The sequence below is a fragment of the Capricornis sumatraensis genome, chromosome 17 (genome assembly GCF_032405125.1).
Source record: "Capricornis sumatraensis isolate serow.1 chromosome 17, serow.2, whole genome shotgun sequence".
Taxonomy (NCBI): Eukaryota; Metazoa; Chordata; class Mammalia; order Artiodactyla; family Bovidae; genus Capricornis; species Capricornis sumatraensis.
The window spans coordinates 77,966,687-77,983,958 of record NC_091085.1 but is presented as its reverse complement, the minus strand read 5'-3'; the positions used below and the strand labels follow the sequence as shown (position 1 = coordinate 77,983,958).

Here is a 17,272-nt window from a genome sequence, read left to right as displayed (position 1 = left end):
GCCTCAGAGGCTCGGGCAGGCTTGCACCTGCCAGCCTTGTGGGGGCAAGCACCCCACCCCATCCCGTTGGGCAGGGGCATGAGCAGACCGCCCCGTCATCCATCAACCCACCTGCTTGCGACCCCAGAAAGTTGGGGGGCTGAGGAAAGACTCCCCGGGTCATGTAACTCCCTTCTGTCCCCGTGACGAGGGCCCTTCGAGTGACAGCCTGTGGATGCCTGCGGCCCTGGGGCTGGGGGAGAGGGCATCCCGCGGCCACAAGTGGGGGCTGCCCCCCGGATATCCTAAGGGGCCAGGAGAGACCCGTTGCCTGACCTGCCCCTGCCCGGAGCCCGGTCTCATTCAGCTCCACAGAGGCCCTCAGAACTCAGGTCCTTTTACCCTGGGCTGGAGACCCACTGGGCTGGAAGAGGCTGGCCACTGTCCGGGTCACACGGCGCCCTGGGGCAGGACCCAGGGCCGCTCCTCGCCCTACCTGGAAGAGTGCCTGTGCCTTTAAAGCCTCCCCCACTCCGGCCCGCGGCGGTGAGGCGGGGGCAGGGGGAGGAGGGGAGGAGCCGGCCGGACCGAGCTCTGTGCCTAGTGCTGGAGCGGACGGAGGGCCAGCCTTGCAGCCAGGTGAGCTGGGGCAGGGCGGGGGTCTGGCTGTGCCCTGGCGCTGTGTGACCCCGAAGCCGCTGCTCACCCTCTCTGAGCTGCCGGGGGGCATGGGAGAGGGCAGCCCAGACCTGGGGCCTTTTCCGGGGCATCTGGAGCGCTGGGTCCCAGCCCCAGCTCTGTTCTGTCCCGGCTGTGCTCTGAACATGTCGCTCCTCCTCTCTGAGCCTCAGTTTATGCATCTGTGTAATGGGAGTGGGCAGCCCTTCAGGGTGATGGGGGCGGGGCTGGTGCGGCCGGGTCATGCAGAGGGGTCGCGCAGGGAGGTCGAGCGAGGGGCAGAGCCTGAGGCCCTTGGCCTGACTGGGTCTGGCCTGGGAGCCTCCTGTTTGTTGTCTGGTAAGTGGTCTGAGGCCCGCCGACCAGGCTTCCCGGCTGACCTGGCCACGGGTGTGGGGGGAGTGGGCTTCTCGGATTGAGAGGGAGGGGGCCCAGCGTGGAGAAACTGAGGCCTGGAAGGGTGGGGGAGTCTGGGCTCGTGGGGAGGTCGCTGGGGGGTCTGCAGTGGAGGCGGGCGGCGCTGGGGGCTGGGTGCCGTGCCCTCAGACCACATCTGCCCCGCTTGGGCTCTGGGGGGCGGAGGGGCGGGCTGGTGGTGCAGGGGGGTGACTGCGCAGCCCCAGGGGGCGCCCACCCCCTTGTGGTCCTCACAGGCTCCGACAGCCGCTTGGACAGGCTTCCGGCCGAGAGTGGGGTCATCGGGTCTCAGGGGAAGGAGCCGTTTCTAATTCTTGACCCTGTTCCACCAGGGTGGGCAGCAGGGGGCACGGACCCCCGCTCCAGTCTGGGTGTGGTGCCGAGCTTCCTGCCCAGGGCTGTGCTCTTGGACCCGGGGGACACGGCTCTTCACTGCCCGCCAGGTGGTAAGTGGGGCGCCGGGGTGCCTACCTGCCCGTCCACGTACCTGCGGGCCCGAGTCACCCCTGCCTGAGCCTCGGCTTCCGGCCGGCCTCTGAACGGCTCTGGGGCTCAGCCCAGTTTCACCCCTCTGATTCGGGTGGGAGGATTAGCAGAGAAACCCCAGGCTGTCGGCACGCCTCATCTCTTCACGCTCTCACTGCGTGTCGTGGAACCTGCTCGCTCAGCCCAGATTCCTCATGGGCGTAAGTGTGTGCGTGCGCGCGTGTGTGTGTGCGCACACATGCATTCATTGGGAGCAGGCGGTGCGTGGCAGACTCAGCATCTCTGGATGCGTGAGACTTGAATACTCCTGGGGGCAGGGAGCTCGCCACCTTCTGTGCCTAGCACAGGAGCCCTAGGGTCTGGCCGGGACCTCCAGCCCAGACCCCCTTGCCCCCAGACCCCCCTGGAGTGGAGGTGGGGGGCCATCCGGGACGGAGTGTGACACACTCGACGTGGGAGGACGGGCTTTACTGTTCCGAACGTCTTGCCTCTGTTGACTCGGCCTGTGGGACGCCGTCACACTCGAACTTCCTGAGAACCTGCTCGGCTTCTCCTGGGCCCCATGGCAGGCCCTCCAGCCGGTCCCAGCCCAGGGTCTTCCTGCTGGGGTCACCTGTAGGGTCTGGGTCCTTCTCTGTCCATTCAGGCCTTTTTCTGACCTCCCTGCTACCCCAGGCAGGAAGGAAACCATTGAGCAAGCTCAGGCAGGTGGGGCAGAGCCCTGTGGCTTCCCACCGCAGAAGGCTCCCTGCCAATGGTCTGGTCATGCAGCCGCTCAGGCAGGACCAAGTGCCCTGGTGTTGCTGGCCGGCATCCAGCCCTTGGGGACGGGTCTTGAGCCTCAGTCCCTGGGTCCTGCCTCATCCCATCTTCTCAGTCACCCTGGTCTGCAGGGAACAGGATGACATCCAGGGAAAGAGAGGTCGGGGCACCCCCAGCCTGGGGTCGTGGTGGAGAGCTCGTGGGAGTGGGGAGCTCGCGGGGGTGGGGAGCTCGCGGGGGTGGGGAGCTCGTGGGGGTGGGGAGCTCGCGGGGGTGGGGAGCTCGAGGTCCCACGTGGAGGCCGCCCAAGGGCAGTGGTGTGTTTCGGCTGTGAGGCCCCAGGGGCGGCAGTGTCTGCTCCGCCTCTGCGTCTCCTTCCATCAGCTGGCGTGGCCTTGTGGCTTTTTGCAGATTAGATAGTGCAGGTGTGGGGCTGGAGGCTTCGGGGCAGCCTAGATACAGCGAGCCGGGCACCAGGAGAGGAAGGCCTGACTTGGGAAGCGGCTGATCCTTGCCCTTGGCAGATGAAGGCCAAGGCGAGGTGGGGCAATGTCCAAGTCCCCCGGGGCGAATCTGGAGCTGCTCCTGACTCCAATCCCTCATGTCCGGGACACACAGCCCCTTGGAGCAGGTACGGGGTGGCCAGGTGTGTGTGCCCTGCTGGTCTGTGTGGCCTTGGACCCGCTCTGGCCCTCTCTGGACCCTGCCTTTCCAGGCTGGGCAGCTGGTTCCTTGGGCCTGGAACGCTACCATTATTGGACAGATGGTGGAAGCTTCTAGGCGTGAAGCAGAAGGGAGGTGGTGCCACCCCGGCCCTGCTGCATGGCCTCAGGAACCATCTCTGGGCCTGGCATTCAGACACTCTGAGCCAGGACAGGGCGGGCCGGCGGGAGACCCATCCTGGGGCTCTCGGAGAGGCTCACAGACACCATCCTCTGGGACAAGGATTGCCTTGCCTCTGTCAAGCTCCGCTTCTTCCCCATTGGAGCCACGCCCCTCACCTGCTGCCACCACCCAGGGGTCACCACTGACAGCACCTGCCACCTCCAGGGCCCTCCCAGGGCTGCGTGAACTTTAGCCGCCTGGTGATGGGCGGAGTCCCCGGGCTGCCGTGACAGGTCGGGACCAGACCAGACACAGCCTCTGGCCGCCCTCCCTGCCACGTGCTGTCTTTGGGGATTGCCCACTCTCCACAGGGATTCAAAGTGCCCCATCATAGTCTGAGAGCGGCTTGGGAAAGCATTTCCAGACACAGAGTATTTCAGAAAGGAGTGAGTTTTTGGAGAATAAGCAACAGAGATAGTGGAAATGTTAGCTGCCACTCCTTGTGACCCCATGGACTGTGGCCTGCCAGGCTCCTCTGTCCATGGGGATTCTCCAGGCAAGAACACTGGTGCGGGTTGCCATGCCTTCCTCCAGGGGATCTTCCCGAGCCAGGGGTTGAACTTGGGTCTCCTGCACTGCCCTAGTGAGAGTGCCAGGAGCACAGCGGGCCTGGTCACGGGTGGCCTCGGCCTGCAGCGGCGTGGAGCCGGACCTGGGCTCCCAAGCAGAGGCTGGGCCCATTCGCAGTGCTGAGACCACCAGGTCCTAGCCGCTAGACCAGTGGTCAGCGACCAGAGCGCTGGCCCTTCAGCTTTGCTGGAAAGAATTTCCACCAAGACGGAAAGCAGTGAGGCACGGAAAGCGTTTACTAGGCAGAGAGCACAGTGCGTGTGGACAGGCACACAGCGGACTCGGAGGGAGAGACCCGGGCCCCGTCCACGTGGCAGTTCAGATCACTTTATGGGGCATTTCTTTCCGTTCCCCTCTAGCCAGTCCTTGTGATTTGCCTGCTTCACGTGTTTGGTGTATCTCAGGACCCTGCCATGTGTGCGCATGAGTCTCCCGGCCGAAAGGGATTCTGCTGAGGAGGGCTGTGGGTAGAGCACCCCTTGACATGACTCCCCGTCGGCCTCCAAGGAGCCTCTTCTGTGCATGTGTGGTCAGGGACAAGAACTCTGCGATCCATGCAGGGCCCAGCCTCCTCCCTTACTTGTCCTGCTGCTCTTATCTTGGAGTTTTGGTTGAAAGACTGAAACTCTGATGGCTTTATCCTGGTGGGGGGAGCGGGCATCTGACCTCCTGACAGCCCACTGAGAACTGATGCTTTCCATGGGTGAGTAGAAAATTTTTATAGCCTTAAGACAAAGAAAATTCCTGCGGGAAGGGTGGCATTAGGTGATTGGTTAGGGCGCTATAGGGTGAGAACTGGGTGGGCATTTTTGCATCACTGGGGGTCAGGAAGCTGGCTGGTAAGGGACAATGGTCCCAGTGGGGCTCAGTCCGTCCCGGAGACGACCTTCATTCTGGGCTCCGGGGCTGTGGCCTTGGGATAGGACTCCACGCCCCCGGGAGGGCCTCTGGCCCCCTGTGCCCTCCTCGAGACCAGGTGAGGGTTCCTCAGCCCCTCTGCTCCTCCTGGGGGAGCCCACCTGATCACGGGTGGCCTTGGCCTGCAGCGGCGTGGAGCAGGACCCACCCCAGCTCCCAGCCCCCAGCCCCCTGCCCAGCTCTGGGGCCCCTGAGGAGCTCTGCAGGGCCCGCGGGCATGGCTCCAGGTGGCTCTTGGGGTGGGGGGCCCGGCCTGTGCCTGGAGGGACTTTCCCAGGCAGACAAGTTGGCCTCTTCCTCCCCGGCCAATGCCCCAGCCCGCCGCCGTCTTTTGGGAAGCAGTGCGGGTGTCGTGCGGCCCCCGTGGCCCCCTAGGCCTCGGGTAAGCCGACCAGGGTCAGGAGGAGCCCAGCCGCTGCTGGAGGCCCAGCACCCCTGCTCTGGCCTCAGTTTCCCCTCCTGACACGGATTTGGGTGAGAGCCAGCCTGGTGGCGGGGGCGGGGCTTGGATGTGGTTTTGGCCAGTCCAAAAATGTGGGGGCGGGGATGGGAGACCAAAGCCAGTCCCTCCGCAGGGTGTCTTCCTCCGGGCTTCCTGTGGGGGCTGGGCCAGGCCTCCCGCCCAGGGAGAGGGCGCCGGCCACTGCGGCCCACCGCTTCCCCATTCCCGGGAAGGCTGAGCCTCGCAGGTACCCCCTGGCCCTGTGGGGAGCCCCCTTGGGCCCTTGGTAGAAAGCTGGACAGAGGGGAGGCCAGAGTGCGGACCTCAGGGGGCCTTGGCTGGCTTCTCCCCGGGGCCTGGGTGGGGAGAGGACGCAGAGTAGGATCAGGGTCTCAGCTGAGGGTCCCAAGCCCAGGAGAAATGCCCAGCATGCCCTCGAGGTGCCCAGCGTGAACAGGCCTGGGGCCCAGGACATGCCCTGAGGGCTCTCCGGCCCTGCGGAGGGTGGAGGGCAGAGGGCACGGAACCATCCCAGGGTGGGCCCCTCTGAGTAGGGGTAGGGTGAGGCAGAGGAGGCCCGGCCCGGGGTTTTCCGGCAGAACATCGCCCTTCATGGGGGAACTGAGTTTGGGAGAGGGGGCCTTCCCCCTCTGACCCGTTGGGTCACACAGCCCTCACCTGCCGTCCTTGCCACTGGGACCCCATGGTTAAAGGCTGTCCCTGTCCAGCCTGGCAGGAAGTCTCCAGAGAAGCCCACGGTGTCAGGGTGAGGTGAGGACGACCGGTTCCCCTCCTGCCCACGGGCCTCCGGCATCCCCCCAGCGAAGCCAGTACTTAGCTAACGCTTGACACCTGGCTCAAGGGCACAGCATCTGCCTGCTGTGCAGGAGCGCAGGGCTCACCCCTGGGTGCGGAAGGCCCCTGGGAGGAGGAAAATGGCAACCCGCTCCAAAGCATCCTCGCCTGGAGAAACCCATGGACAGAGGAGCCTGGCGGGCTGCAGTCTGTGGGGTCGCAGAGAGTCAGACACGGCTGGGCAGCTTACACGCTCACACTTTACAACCCACCTCATTTCTCATTGCACTGGACAGACGGCCAGTGACTTTCCCAAGACCGCACGCAGGTGAGATGCAGGCTGGCCCTCACCCGTGGGTCACATGCCAGCTCCCTGTGACTGACACACAGACACACACCCACCCACCCCATGCCTGGGAGACACAGAGACGCACACAGACACACACCCCATGCCTGGGAGACAGACGCACACAGGCACACACACACCCACCCCATGCCTGGGAGACACACAGACACACACAGGCACACACCCACCCACCCCATGCCTGGGAGACACACAGGCGCACACAGGCACACACACACCCTCCCCATGCCTGGGAGACACACAGATGCACACGGACACACACACACACACCCCATGCCTGGGAGACACACAGATGCACACAGACGCACACAGACACACATATACACACACCCCATGCCTGGGAGACACACAGATGCACACAGGCACACACACACCCACCCCATGCCTGGGAGAAAGGCCCTGGGGGTAGAATTCACACCAACCTGGGAGCGGCTGACAGCTTCCTCTTGGAGACACAGAGACTCCTCACAGAGCCCCCCGAGCTTCAGAGACACCCTCTCCGTTTGCAGGACAAGCAGGCTGCGTGCTCTGGAAGCCTCCCTGGAGCAGGTTCTGTAGTCACGGGCTCCCGCGGAGCGTGAAGGAGGCCCCAGCTATTTCTGCAGCCGGTCCAGCCCACACCGTCTCTGTGGCCCCCTCCCTGGGAGGCTTGGGCCGCCCACCCGCTGAGGAAGGTAGGCTCCGGCCCCGCGGCAGTCGGGAGACATGGGTGTCCCCCTCTGGCTTTGAGCGCACTGGAAGCTGGGCCCCACACTCTGCGGCCGGTCACCTGGGGCCCCAAGGACAGTGTCGGGAAGGAGTCAGGCCAGGCCTGTTCCTCCTAGGGTGACCTGAAGGCCACTGTGAGGGCTCGACCACCATAAGGGGCCAGGCAGGTCCGGGAGGCTCCCCTCCCAGGAAGGGTCCCTGCCAGAGGGGGTCCCGAGGCTAAGCAGGAGGATTTAGGGGGCAGAGATGGGTCAGGAGCTGCTGAGAGAGGGCATGGCCCGAGCAAAGACGGGAAGGAGGCCTGGCATGTCCTCCTGAGGCCAGACTGTGTGCCGTGCCCTGAGGGCCGAGGCTGTGCCCCGGGGTCCGGTCGGCGGTCGGTCCCCTGACCTGCCACCCCCGCGCCTGGCGCCTGCAGAACATGAAGAAGCGGTCCATGCTGCTGGCTTTGGCGGCCGTGGTCTTGGTCCTCCTCATCATTGGGCTCTGCATCTGGCTGCCCGAGGCCTCCAAGCAGCATAGCCACGTGTACCCCAGGGCCGCAGTGGCCGCGGACGCCAAGCGCTGCTCAGAGATCGGGAGGTGAGTGGGGCCCCGGGCCCGGGGGACCGCCCCCGTCGGTGCCCTGGGGCATCACCCTTGCCCCTCTGAGGCTCCACCCTCGCCCCTCTGGGGCTCAATCCCCAGCCCCGCCGGCCCTGGTCATCGGGCTACCTGAGCGAGCCGTGTTCGAGCACACAGGGCTGCCCCTCCCGTCCGTGGGCCTTCCCGGCAGCCTCCAGTCAGGGGCGAAGGGGACCCTGGAGCCGAGGGCAGGGTGTGGGGGTCTCCCAGTGACCGGCTGGACCCCTTTCTCAGTTCAAGGCTGTCTGCCTCTTCAGAGAAACTCTGCTGTTTAACGCTCTTTGTAGGCCCACAGCTCACGTATACAGAAGTCAGGCCTCACACGGGAAAAAGATGTTAATAATAAAAAAAAGGAACAGGTTTTCATTCTTTTCCAATTATCAAAGCCATGTTCATCTGTTGCGTGAAAAGCCTGTTGGTTTTCAAATACAGCAAATTTTTTGCGTTAAAAAATAAAACCTGTGGGCTCCTCTCGGCCCAGCCTGGGGCGGGGTGGCCCCTCCGAGCCGCTCACCCCCGCCCGTGCTGCCGGCAGGGACACGCTGCGAGACGGTGGCTCAGCGGTGGACGCAGCGATCGCGGCCCTGCTGTGCATGGGGCTCCTGAATGCCCACAGCATGGGCATCGGGGGCGGCCTGTTCCTCACCATCTACAACAGCACCACGCGTGAGTGCCCTGTGGGGTGGGCTCCAGGGACGGGGAGGGGCCGGGGGCCATGCAGCCCGCCCACCCGCCCGGTCCTTCCAGGGAAGGCTGAGGTCATCAACGCCCGCGAGGTGGCCCCGCGGCTGGCCTCCGCCGGCATGTTCAACAGCTCGGAGCAGTCGGAGGAAGGTGAGAGCGGGCTCAGGGCGGATGTGGGGCCAGGACGAGCTGTCTGTGGCTGGGGGTGGCCCTCCCATCCCTTCCCAGGGCCCACAGCACCTCCACCATGGAGGATCAAGCCCGTTATCACAGAGTGAAGGGCGTTTCTGCTCAGGCCCCTCCTGGGCCACAGGGAGCTAGAGAAGCGGAACGCCCCCTGTTGCGGCAGCGCGTATGGGTCAGGCCAGCGCCCTGCTCAGTCCTTTGCACCCACGGCGAGCCCCTTCAGCCCTCCCTGCACACTTGGCAGGGGAGCTCGGTGCGGATTCCCATCGTACCGCTGGGGACGCGGAGGCCCACCCAGAGAGGCCATGTAGACCGACCGAGGCCACACACAGCGTCCCAGGTGGCTCAGTGGTAAAGAACCTGCCCGCAGTGTGGGAGACCCAGGTTCAATCCCTGGGTTGGGAAGACCCCCTGGAGAAGGGCATGGCAACCCACTCCAGTATTCTTGCCTGGAGAATCCCAGGGACAGAAGGGCCTGGGGGGCTACAGACCACGGGGTCACAGAGTCAGACACGATTGAGCGCGCGCACACACCCACACACACACAATCACCCAGCTGGATGGTGGGAAAGCTGAGTTTGAATGCACCTGTTGTGTTTTTAAAGAGCATCCAAGTCACTCATTGTTCACCTGTGGGGTTAGCTGTCTAGATTACAGGGCGGAGTTTCTTTACTAACCTGCCCTTCAGCTCCAGGGTTCACCCTGCAAGGACCCCGGTGGACTGCAAGACAAGGCTGGAGGGGGGAGGGATGGAAATTAAAGGCCCTGTGGGTCTGACCGCCTCCTGCAGGCTCTGCCCCTGGGGGACTGAGAGGGCTCCGGAGCAGCCCTTTTGGAATTCTCTTTCTCTCCAAGACACAGTCTGTGAATTTTCACCGGCTGGGAAGCTCACCAGGTGTAGTGATGAAGTCATTCAGGGTATGAGACTGCAAGAATCTTACAGACTTGGCATTTTGCATTCTTGAGATTCATGCGTTTGACTCGGGCTTGTCGGGCGTTGGGGCTGTTCCCCAGCCAGTAGAAAGAAAGGTGGCAGGTGAAGGGCACCGTCCAGGAGGAGCAGAGGGGAGATGGCACGGGTGTGCCCAGCGCCACTGCGCGGCCTGGAGGGCGGACGCGGGCAGGGCGAGAGGGCACGTGGGCTTACCCGGTGCAAAGACCCGGAGGCTGGGGCTGGGCTGGGGGGTGGGCATCTGGGGGGAGCAGGGTCAGGTTGGACCCGTGGTGGGTCACTGTGAAGACCCGGCCTTGTGTCTGAAGGAGGGACGGGTGTTCCCTGCGTCGGAGGGCACTGGGGGGGATCTGGCTCTTTTCCGACGGGACCCCTCAGGCTGCCAGTCAGGCGGCCCGTCGGGAAGTCCCGCGATGGGCAGGGATGCTGAGGGCTGGTGCCCAGCACACTCGGAGGGCGGAGCCGTGGGTCTGCTGAGGGGTCTGCTGTGACACACATCCGGGGGTCCCGGGGAGGACAGATGGCCCTCATGGTCCCCCTTGAGATGCCTTTTTTGACCCTCAGATCTGGCCATCGGGGAGCAGCCTCAAGAGTTCAGCCTGGGGGCTGTCAGCACGTAATGGGGCTCAGTGGTAAAGAATCCGCCTGCCAAGGCCAGAGGTGCGAGAGGCCTGGGTTCAATCCCGGGGTCGGGACTGAAGATCCCTTGGAGGAGAAAATGGCAACCCTCTCCGCGTTCTTGCCTGGAGATTCCCACGGACGGAGAAGCCTGGCAGCGGGCTGCAGTCCATGGGGTCCTCGGAGTCGGGCACGACCTCGTGTGTACACACACTCTGGACCAGGCGCCTGGTGTGCAGGGGGCGGACAGAGGAGAGGCCGGGAGATAGAAAAGCAACCCGGGGAGAGGGCGTCGGGCACGGTGAGATGAGAAAGGGGCCCGGCTCCCTGCCGAGAGGGCGGCCCAGGGCCGCCTGAGGTCAGGCCCGCACGTGCTGAAGGGGATGGACGCGTGCTGGCTGGCAGACCTTCCAGGAGGTGATGTGGTAACAGCCTGGCTCTTGGAACCGCGTGCCCGACTTTAGGGTGGGCGAGGCCGCTCGAGAGTGGCCGAAACACGCTCCCCCGGCCCGCATCTCGGGTGAAAGCAGGAAGGCGCCTGCGAGCCGGAGCTGTGTTGAGGCTCTCTGTGTCAGGGCCGGGCCCTAGGGCACGCCGGTGGGCGGTGGGGCCTGGCGGGGAGCTGGGGTCCACGGCTGTGTCTCCAGTGGCTTCCTGGCTCCTCAAAGGATGGAGCTGGGAGCCAAACCCTTTCATGGTCAGACGGGGAAACTGAGGCCCAGAGATGGTGCGGCGCAGGGGTCCAGGACAGTGGAAGAGAGGAAGAGGGGCTCTTGCTTTGGCACCAGCCCAGCCTTGCGGGTGGTCTGCGGCTTCGACTGGGGGCCTTGGTGGGTTCCAGGGGAACCCTTGAATCGTACAGGGTGAAGGGGCTCGTGACCCAGGAGGCTCAGACTGAGAGGTGGTGAGGTCCGGCTTCCATACGCTCTTGCTGCACAGCCGTGCGCCTGGACCAGGTTTTCAGACACGGGGCCGCTGCGGAGACAGACGTGTAGGCCTGGGGGACAGCGGGACCCCCGCACGTGCCCCCCCGTGCCCCCAGCAGACACCCCGAGCAGAGTCTCATTCCTGTCTGCCAGGTCAAATGTGTCAGTCGCTCAGTCGTGTCCGACTCTTTGCGACCCCGTGGACTGCAGCCCGCCAGGCTCCTGTCCATGGGATTGTCCAGGCAAGAATACCGGAGTGGGTTGCCGTTTCCTTTTCCAGGGGGGTCTTCCCAATCCAGGGATGGAATTCAGGCCTCCTGCCCTGCAGGCGGACTCTTTCCCCTTTACCAGGCACAGCCGCAAGCTTGCATTTCCTTCCTGAGCCTCTGGGTCCCACTCAGGCGTGCGGACCACCAGCGGGTGCCTCTCCTTTCGCAGGCGGGCTGTCGGTGGCGGTTCCGGGCGAGCTCCGCGGCTACGAGCTGGCACACCGGCGGCACGGGCGGCTGCCCTGGGCGCGCCTCTTCCAGCCCAGCATCGAGCTGGCCCGCCAGGGCTTCCCGGTGGGCAAGGCCTTGGCGGGAGCCCTGGAGAGGCAGCGGGAGGCGGTGGAGCGGCACCCCGCGCTGTGGTACGCCTGGCCCCCCCGCCGTGGGCGCCCACCCCGGGGCCAGAGCCCTGACCCAGCTGGGCTGCACACCGGGAGCAGGGGTGCCCCGTCCTCTGGTCTCCTGTGTGGGGTGGGGGCTGGATGGCTGAGCCCGCCCCCACGCCTGCCTCATGAGAGCCCCCCCACCGCTCCAGCGAGGTGTTTTGCCGCGACGGGAAGGTGCTGCGGGAGGGGGACCGCGTGACCATGCCCCGGCTGGCCGACACCTTGGAAACGCTGGCCTCGGAGGGCGCCCAGGCCTTCTACAACGGGAGCCTCACGGCCCAGATTGTCAAGGACATCCAGGAGGCCGGTGAGTGGGCGACACCAGGGGCCTGCGGCCGGAAGCTCTGCAGCAGGAGCCCTGAGGCTGGGGTCTTCGGGCCTTGCCTGGACGCTGGGCCCTCGGGGAGTGCCTGGCAGGGGAGTGGGTCACAACTGTGTCTGCAGCATGGATCCACAGCTCCTGGTTGAGTCAAAGCTGAGGGAATTCCTGCAGTCTAGGACAGGAAGCCCGGGGCGGCAGGCTTGGGGGCATTGAGGGGTGGGCAGGAGTGAGGAATGGGGAGAGCACGAAGGTGCAAACCCCAGAGGACTTCCTGGAGGAGGTGGCACCTGAACCACAGGTGACGTTGGACTTTGCAGGCAGAGAGAACGGTCTGAGGCTTGGATAGAGGGGTTTTAATTCTCCAGGAGGATCACCGGGAAGGAGGGTGGGCTCGCTGAGAGGGGTGTGGGGGTGCTGCACGCAGGGATCTTATGGGCAGGTTCTGGTGGGTTTAGGAGTCCCGGTTGCCTTTCTTTCCTGCCCCTGCCTCCCTGAGCTGTGTGTGTCAGGGAGGAGGGCGATTAGCTTATTGACCTTTACCACTGACACCGGAAATTAGCCTATAAATACTTCAAACACTTCATCTGTCTGGAGCCAGTTTCCCTGGAGAATAAGGGTCTCCCTCCATCCACTAGTCAGAGGAGGAGGAGGCTGATGGGAGACAGGGGACCTCTGGCCACCCGAGAGGACAGATGTCGGATCTGGAGGCCAGAGGCGCAGCAGGTGGAGGATGCTGGCCTGGGCCTAGCCCCGGGGAGGTGGCACGGTTGGGAGGGCGTGGGGGGGACAGTGGACGGGGCTCCCCTCTTGACGGTCCCCCAGAAGTGTGTCCCATCCCTGGGCCCCCCGCTGCAGGGGGCATCGTGACGGCCGAGGACCTGAACAGCTACCAGGCGGAGCTGGTTGAGCAGCCGCTGAGCGTCAGCCTCGGGGGTGCCCAGCTCTACGTGCCCAGTGCCCCGCTCAGCGGGCCTGTGCTGGCGCTGATCATCAACATCCTCAAAGGTCAGCCATGTCCCGGGCTGCGGGCTGGGTGGCCTGGGCCAGGGGGCACGCCCGGTGGATCTGGGCGGTCACCCGCCACCCCGGGGCCTGGGTAACCCTGTGGCTGGCGTGTGCTGCCCAACACGGGTACCTTTGCTTCCTTCCCCCGCCTCCCAAGCAGGCACTGCCGTTGGGCAGTAAATGTTCCCCTTCTCAGGGTGAGCTGAGTGACTCAGGGAGGCCTCCCGGGGCCCCCGCTGTCCTGGCCAAGGGGACCCGGGACGCTGGGGTCACTGTGGCTCTGCCCGACCAGGGTACAACTTCTCCCGGGCGAGCGTGGAGACGCCTGAGCAGAAGGGCCTGACCTACCACCGCATCGTGGAGGCCTTCCGCTTTGCCTATGCCAAGAGGACCCTGCTTGGGGACCCCAAGTTTGTCAACGTGACTGAGGTAAGGGGGCAGGGGGCTCAGCTCCACTCTGCTTCATTCCTCTGTTTGCACCGCCAACTTTGGCCTCGGGGCCACCGGGTGCTGGGGTGGACTGCTGACCCTGAGTGCTGGCCTCTGCGCCAGGGCGCTCTCGCCGGGGGAGTGGGGGTGCTGGGGGCGGTCCTTACTGCCTGCCTCCTCCGCCACCCTCCGGCTTCGGGGCCTCAGCACGAGCCGCGTCCTTGGCCTGGAAGCCCCTGGAGCCATCAGCGCTGAGGTGGGGGGGTGGCGGGGGGCAGGAGCGCACAGGGGCGTCCCAGCCCACAGGGCTGATGACGAGGTTCTATCCAGGCGGGCAGAGGCCCCGGCCACACAAGCTCCCGGTCACACCAGCTTCCCAGATCCCCACCGCCCAACCCGCTCGCTCCCCAAGTGCCCCCCCCACACCCAGGCTCCAGGCTGGACCCCTGCCTCCATCCCCATCATGGCGCTCATCCCCTACTCGGTCCGCCTGCGAGCTCTTCCCCACTCCACCGCCTCCAGGCCCTGACGGAGCCTCCGAGCCTCCGCTCCCCTCCGGCCCGGCCCCTCCGCGGCATCCCACGCCTTCACCAGTGCCTCCTCCCCTCGGCTGCTTCCTGGGCAAGGCTGTGGCCGCGCAGCACGTTTCCTCCCTCTCCCGCCTCCAGCTCCCTCTGCTCTGCCTGCTTCTTCTCCCGTTAGGACACCTGGCTCTGCCTTTTCCCGAGGGTCCCGCCTGCGTCTTGAGGCCCCGGGGCCCCGTCCTTCTCGCCTCCAGTCTCTTAGCCTCGATGGACCCCCGCCCCGGGCTGCTGTCGTGTGGATTTTAAGGCCCGGGGCAGGTGGCTCGTAGGATGTCCCAGTCCCTGGTCCAGCTGCTCTCTTGGAAGTAGATTCGAGCTTAACATTCTCTCCTTGGATTAGCCGACTAATCCGTGGATGTTGCAAGAACCCATGGCCTCTGCTCGGCCTCCAGGGCCTTGCCTTGCCAGGGAACTCTACAGGTCAGGGGCGGCCCATCTCACACCCGGGACAGGGTCTTCAGGATCTGACAAGCGCGCGTCTCCAGTCAGGCTCCCGCTGTCCCCAGCCGCCCCTTCTGCGCCGCGCGCCTCCCGGGCGAAGCTCACGGCCTGTCCCGGTGGTGTTCCGCCCCCAACACAGGGCCAGAGGGTTAACACCCGTCAGCTGGTCATTTCTCCGCCCCAAGTGCGGGAGGTTTTAAAGGCCTTTTAGGGCCAGTAAGGACCTGTGGGGAGAAGGCAATGGCACCCCACTCCAGTACTCTTGCCTGGAAAATCCCATGGACAGGGGAGCCTGGTGGGCTGCAGTCCATGGGGTCGTGAAGAGTCAGGCATGACTGAGTGACTTCACTTTCACTTTTCACTTTCATGCACTGGAGAAGGAAATGGCAACCCACTCCAATGTTCTTGCCTGGAGAATCCTAGGGACGGGGGAGCCTGGTGGGCTGCCGTCCATGGGGTCGCACAGAGTGGGACACGACTGAAGTGAGTCAGCAGCAGCAGCAGCAAGGTCCTATGGGAGTAGCCCCTGCCAGCATCTGCAGCCTCCTCTCTCCCTAACTCCTGTCAGTCTGTGTCACTCATAAGCCGGCCTCAGGCCCTTTGCATTACCAGTCAGGTGGCTGTTTTCAGATGTCACCTCCTCCGAGAAGCCCTCCCTGACCACTCTCATCCTTCCATCCCTCTCGCTCCCTCCCCTCCCCGTACTTGTTCTTTCTTGCACATCCCTGCCTGCCTTTGTCTTCCCTGTTGTGAGGGTGGGGACAGGTGTGTCTGTTTCCTGCTGGTCCCCCAGTGCTGGACACAACTTACAAGCTCCATGAATGAGTGAATGAATGCTTGGGTGCAGCGAGAGTCAGGGTTCAGAGGGCAGACAGTCATTCAGAGTTGCTGGGCAGCGACAGAGACAGAGGCTGGGGAGAGGGGGTTCAGGTGGGCCATGTGAGACTCAGACAGGAGGGTTGTGGTTGGAACCACGGTCGGGGGCTTCCTGAGAACCGCTCGCACAAGCCTGTGCCCCCTCCTCGCCTCCTTCACCTCCTCAGGGCAGCTCTGGGGTCTCGGCAGGTGGTCCGCAACATGACCTCCGAGTTCTTTGCCGCCCAGCTCCGCGCCCGGATCTCCGACAGCACCACTCACCTGGCCTCCTACTACGAGCCTGAGTTCTACACGCCCGACGGCGGGGGCACCGCCCACCTGTCGGTGGTCTCGGAGGACGGCAGCGCTGTGTCGGCCACCAGCACCATCAACCTCTAGTAGGGCTGCCGGGCGGCCGGGTGGGCCAGGGGCTGCCGGCGTGTCTCAGAAGTGAGGGGCTCCATGTTGGCTGAGTGCCTTTCTGGGGAGTGTGTGTTGGTGGGCACGGGGCGGGCCGGCCCCCCCTCTGACCCTGCCGGTCGGCAGCTTTGGTTCCAAGGTGCGGTCACGGGTCAGCGGGATCCTGTTCAACGATGAGATGGATGACTTCAGCTCCCCCAACATCACCAACCAGTTCGGGGTGCCCCCCTCGCCAGCCAACTTCATCGCGCCAGGTGCGGGGCACAGGGCCTGGGCAGGGGGCGGGCTGGAGTCCCCGCGGCCGCTGACCCGGGGCTCTGTGTCCCCCGCCCCCCCACCGCTGCAGGCAAACAGCCACTCTCGTCCATGTGCCCCGCGATCATCGTGGGTGAGGACGGCCAGGTCCGCATGGTGGTGGGCGCCTCCGGGGGCACCCAGATCACCACGTCCACGGCGCTGGTACGAGCCCCACCCCCCCTCGCCTGAGCGCCCAGCCCCTTGCCTACTGGGCCGCACTGACCCCATCCCCACACCCCGCAGGCCATCATCAACAGCCTGTGGTTCGGCTATGATGCCAAACAGGCGGTGGAGGAGCCCCGGCTTCACAATCAGCTTCTGCCCAACACCACGGTGCTGGAGAAAGACATCGACCAGGTGGGGCGGGGGAGGGGCGCCGAGTCCCGGTGGGGGCGGGGCGGGGGAGGGGGAACCGGGTGGGATGGGGGAGGGGGAACCGGTCCCGGTTGGGGTGGGGTGGGGGAGGGGGAACCGGGTCCTGGTGGGGGCGGGGCGGGGGAGGGGGAACCGGGTCCCGGTGGGGGCGGGGTGGGGAGGGGGAACCGGGTCCCGGTGGGGGCAGGGCGGGGGAGGGGGAACCGGGTGGGGTGGGGGAGGGGGAACGGGGTCCCGGTGGGGGGTGGTGGGGGGGAGGAACCGGGTCCCGGTGGGGGCGGGGTGGGGAGGGGGAACCGGGTGCCGGTGGGGGCGGGGCGGGGGAGGGGGAACCGGGTGGGGTGGGGGAACCGGGTGGGGTGGGGGAGGGGGAACCGGGTCCCGGTGGGGGCGGGGCGGGGGAGGGGGAACCGGGTGGGGCGGGGGAGGGGGAACCGGGTCCTGGTGGGGGCGGGGCGGGGGAGGGGGAACCGAACCCGTCTCGCCCGCCGCCGGGGTCTCCTCGCCCCCGGCCCAGAGAGGCCCGGGCCAGCCGCGCGGATGAGACCCAGCCGGCCCCGCGGCCCCAGGCCTGCCCTCCCTGGCCCCTCAGCCGGCAGCCGCGGCCCCGGGGTGTGAAGCCCACGCGGGCGGCCCGGGCCCCCCCTGAGGCCGCGCCCCCTCCCGCCCGCAGGCGGTGGTCGAGGCCCTGAAGGCCCGGCACCACGCCATCGAGGAGACGTCCACCTACATCGCCGTGGTCCAGGCCGTCGTGCGCACAGCCGGCGGCTGGGCGGCCGCCTCGGACTCCAGGAAAGGCGGGGAGCCCGCGGGCTACTGAGCGCTCCGGGGAGGAGAGGCCCGCCGGGGCGGGGGCCGGGGTGGGACTTGGGGGGCTGGCTTCCCCTGGGAGCGG

The 17,272-nt window shown here is 65.8% G+C and overlaps 1 protein-coding gene across 2 annotated transcripts; it reads left to right on the top strand.

Annotated features, from left to right (window-relative positions):
* Window positions 1-578: 578 nt before the first annotated feature.
* LOC138093695 (glutathione hydrolase 1 proenzyme) lies at window positions 579-17,211 on the top strand. 2 transcript variants are annotated; one of them, XM_068989785.1, is made up of 15 exons: window positions 579-618; window positions 1,407-1,520; window positions 6,806-6,970; window positions 7,423-7,586; window positions 8,164-8,294; window positions 8,376-8,462; window positions 11,433-11,625; window positions 11,799-11,956; window positions 12,827-12,976; window positions 13,269-13,405; window positions 15,535-15,683; window positions 15,832-15,959; window positions 16,052-16,164; window positions 16,246-16,359; window positions 17,051-17,211. In XM_068989785.1, the coding sequence occupies exons 4-15, from the start codon at window positions 7,426-7,428 to the stop codon at window positions 17,195-17,197; spliced, it is 1,668 nt and encodes a 555-aa protein (XP_068845886.1). In that variant the 5' UTR covers window positions 579-618; window positions 1,407-1,520; window positions 6,806-6,970; window positions 7,423-7,425; the 3' UTR covers window positions 17,198-17,211. The 2 variants fall into 2 exon arrangements, with proteins under 2 accessions (XP_068845886.1, XP_068845885.1); XM_068989784.1 differs by having other exon boundaries at window positions 15,496-15,683.
* The last annotated feature ends 61 nt before the right edge of the window (window positions 17,212-17,272 follow it).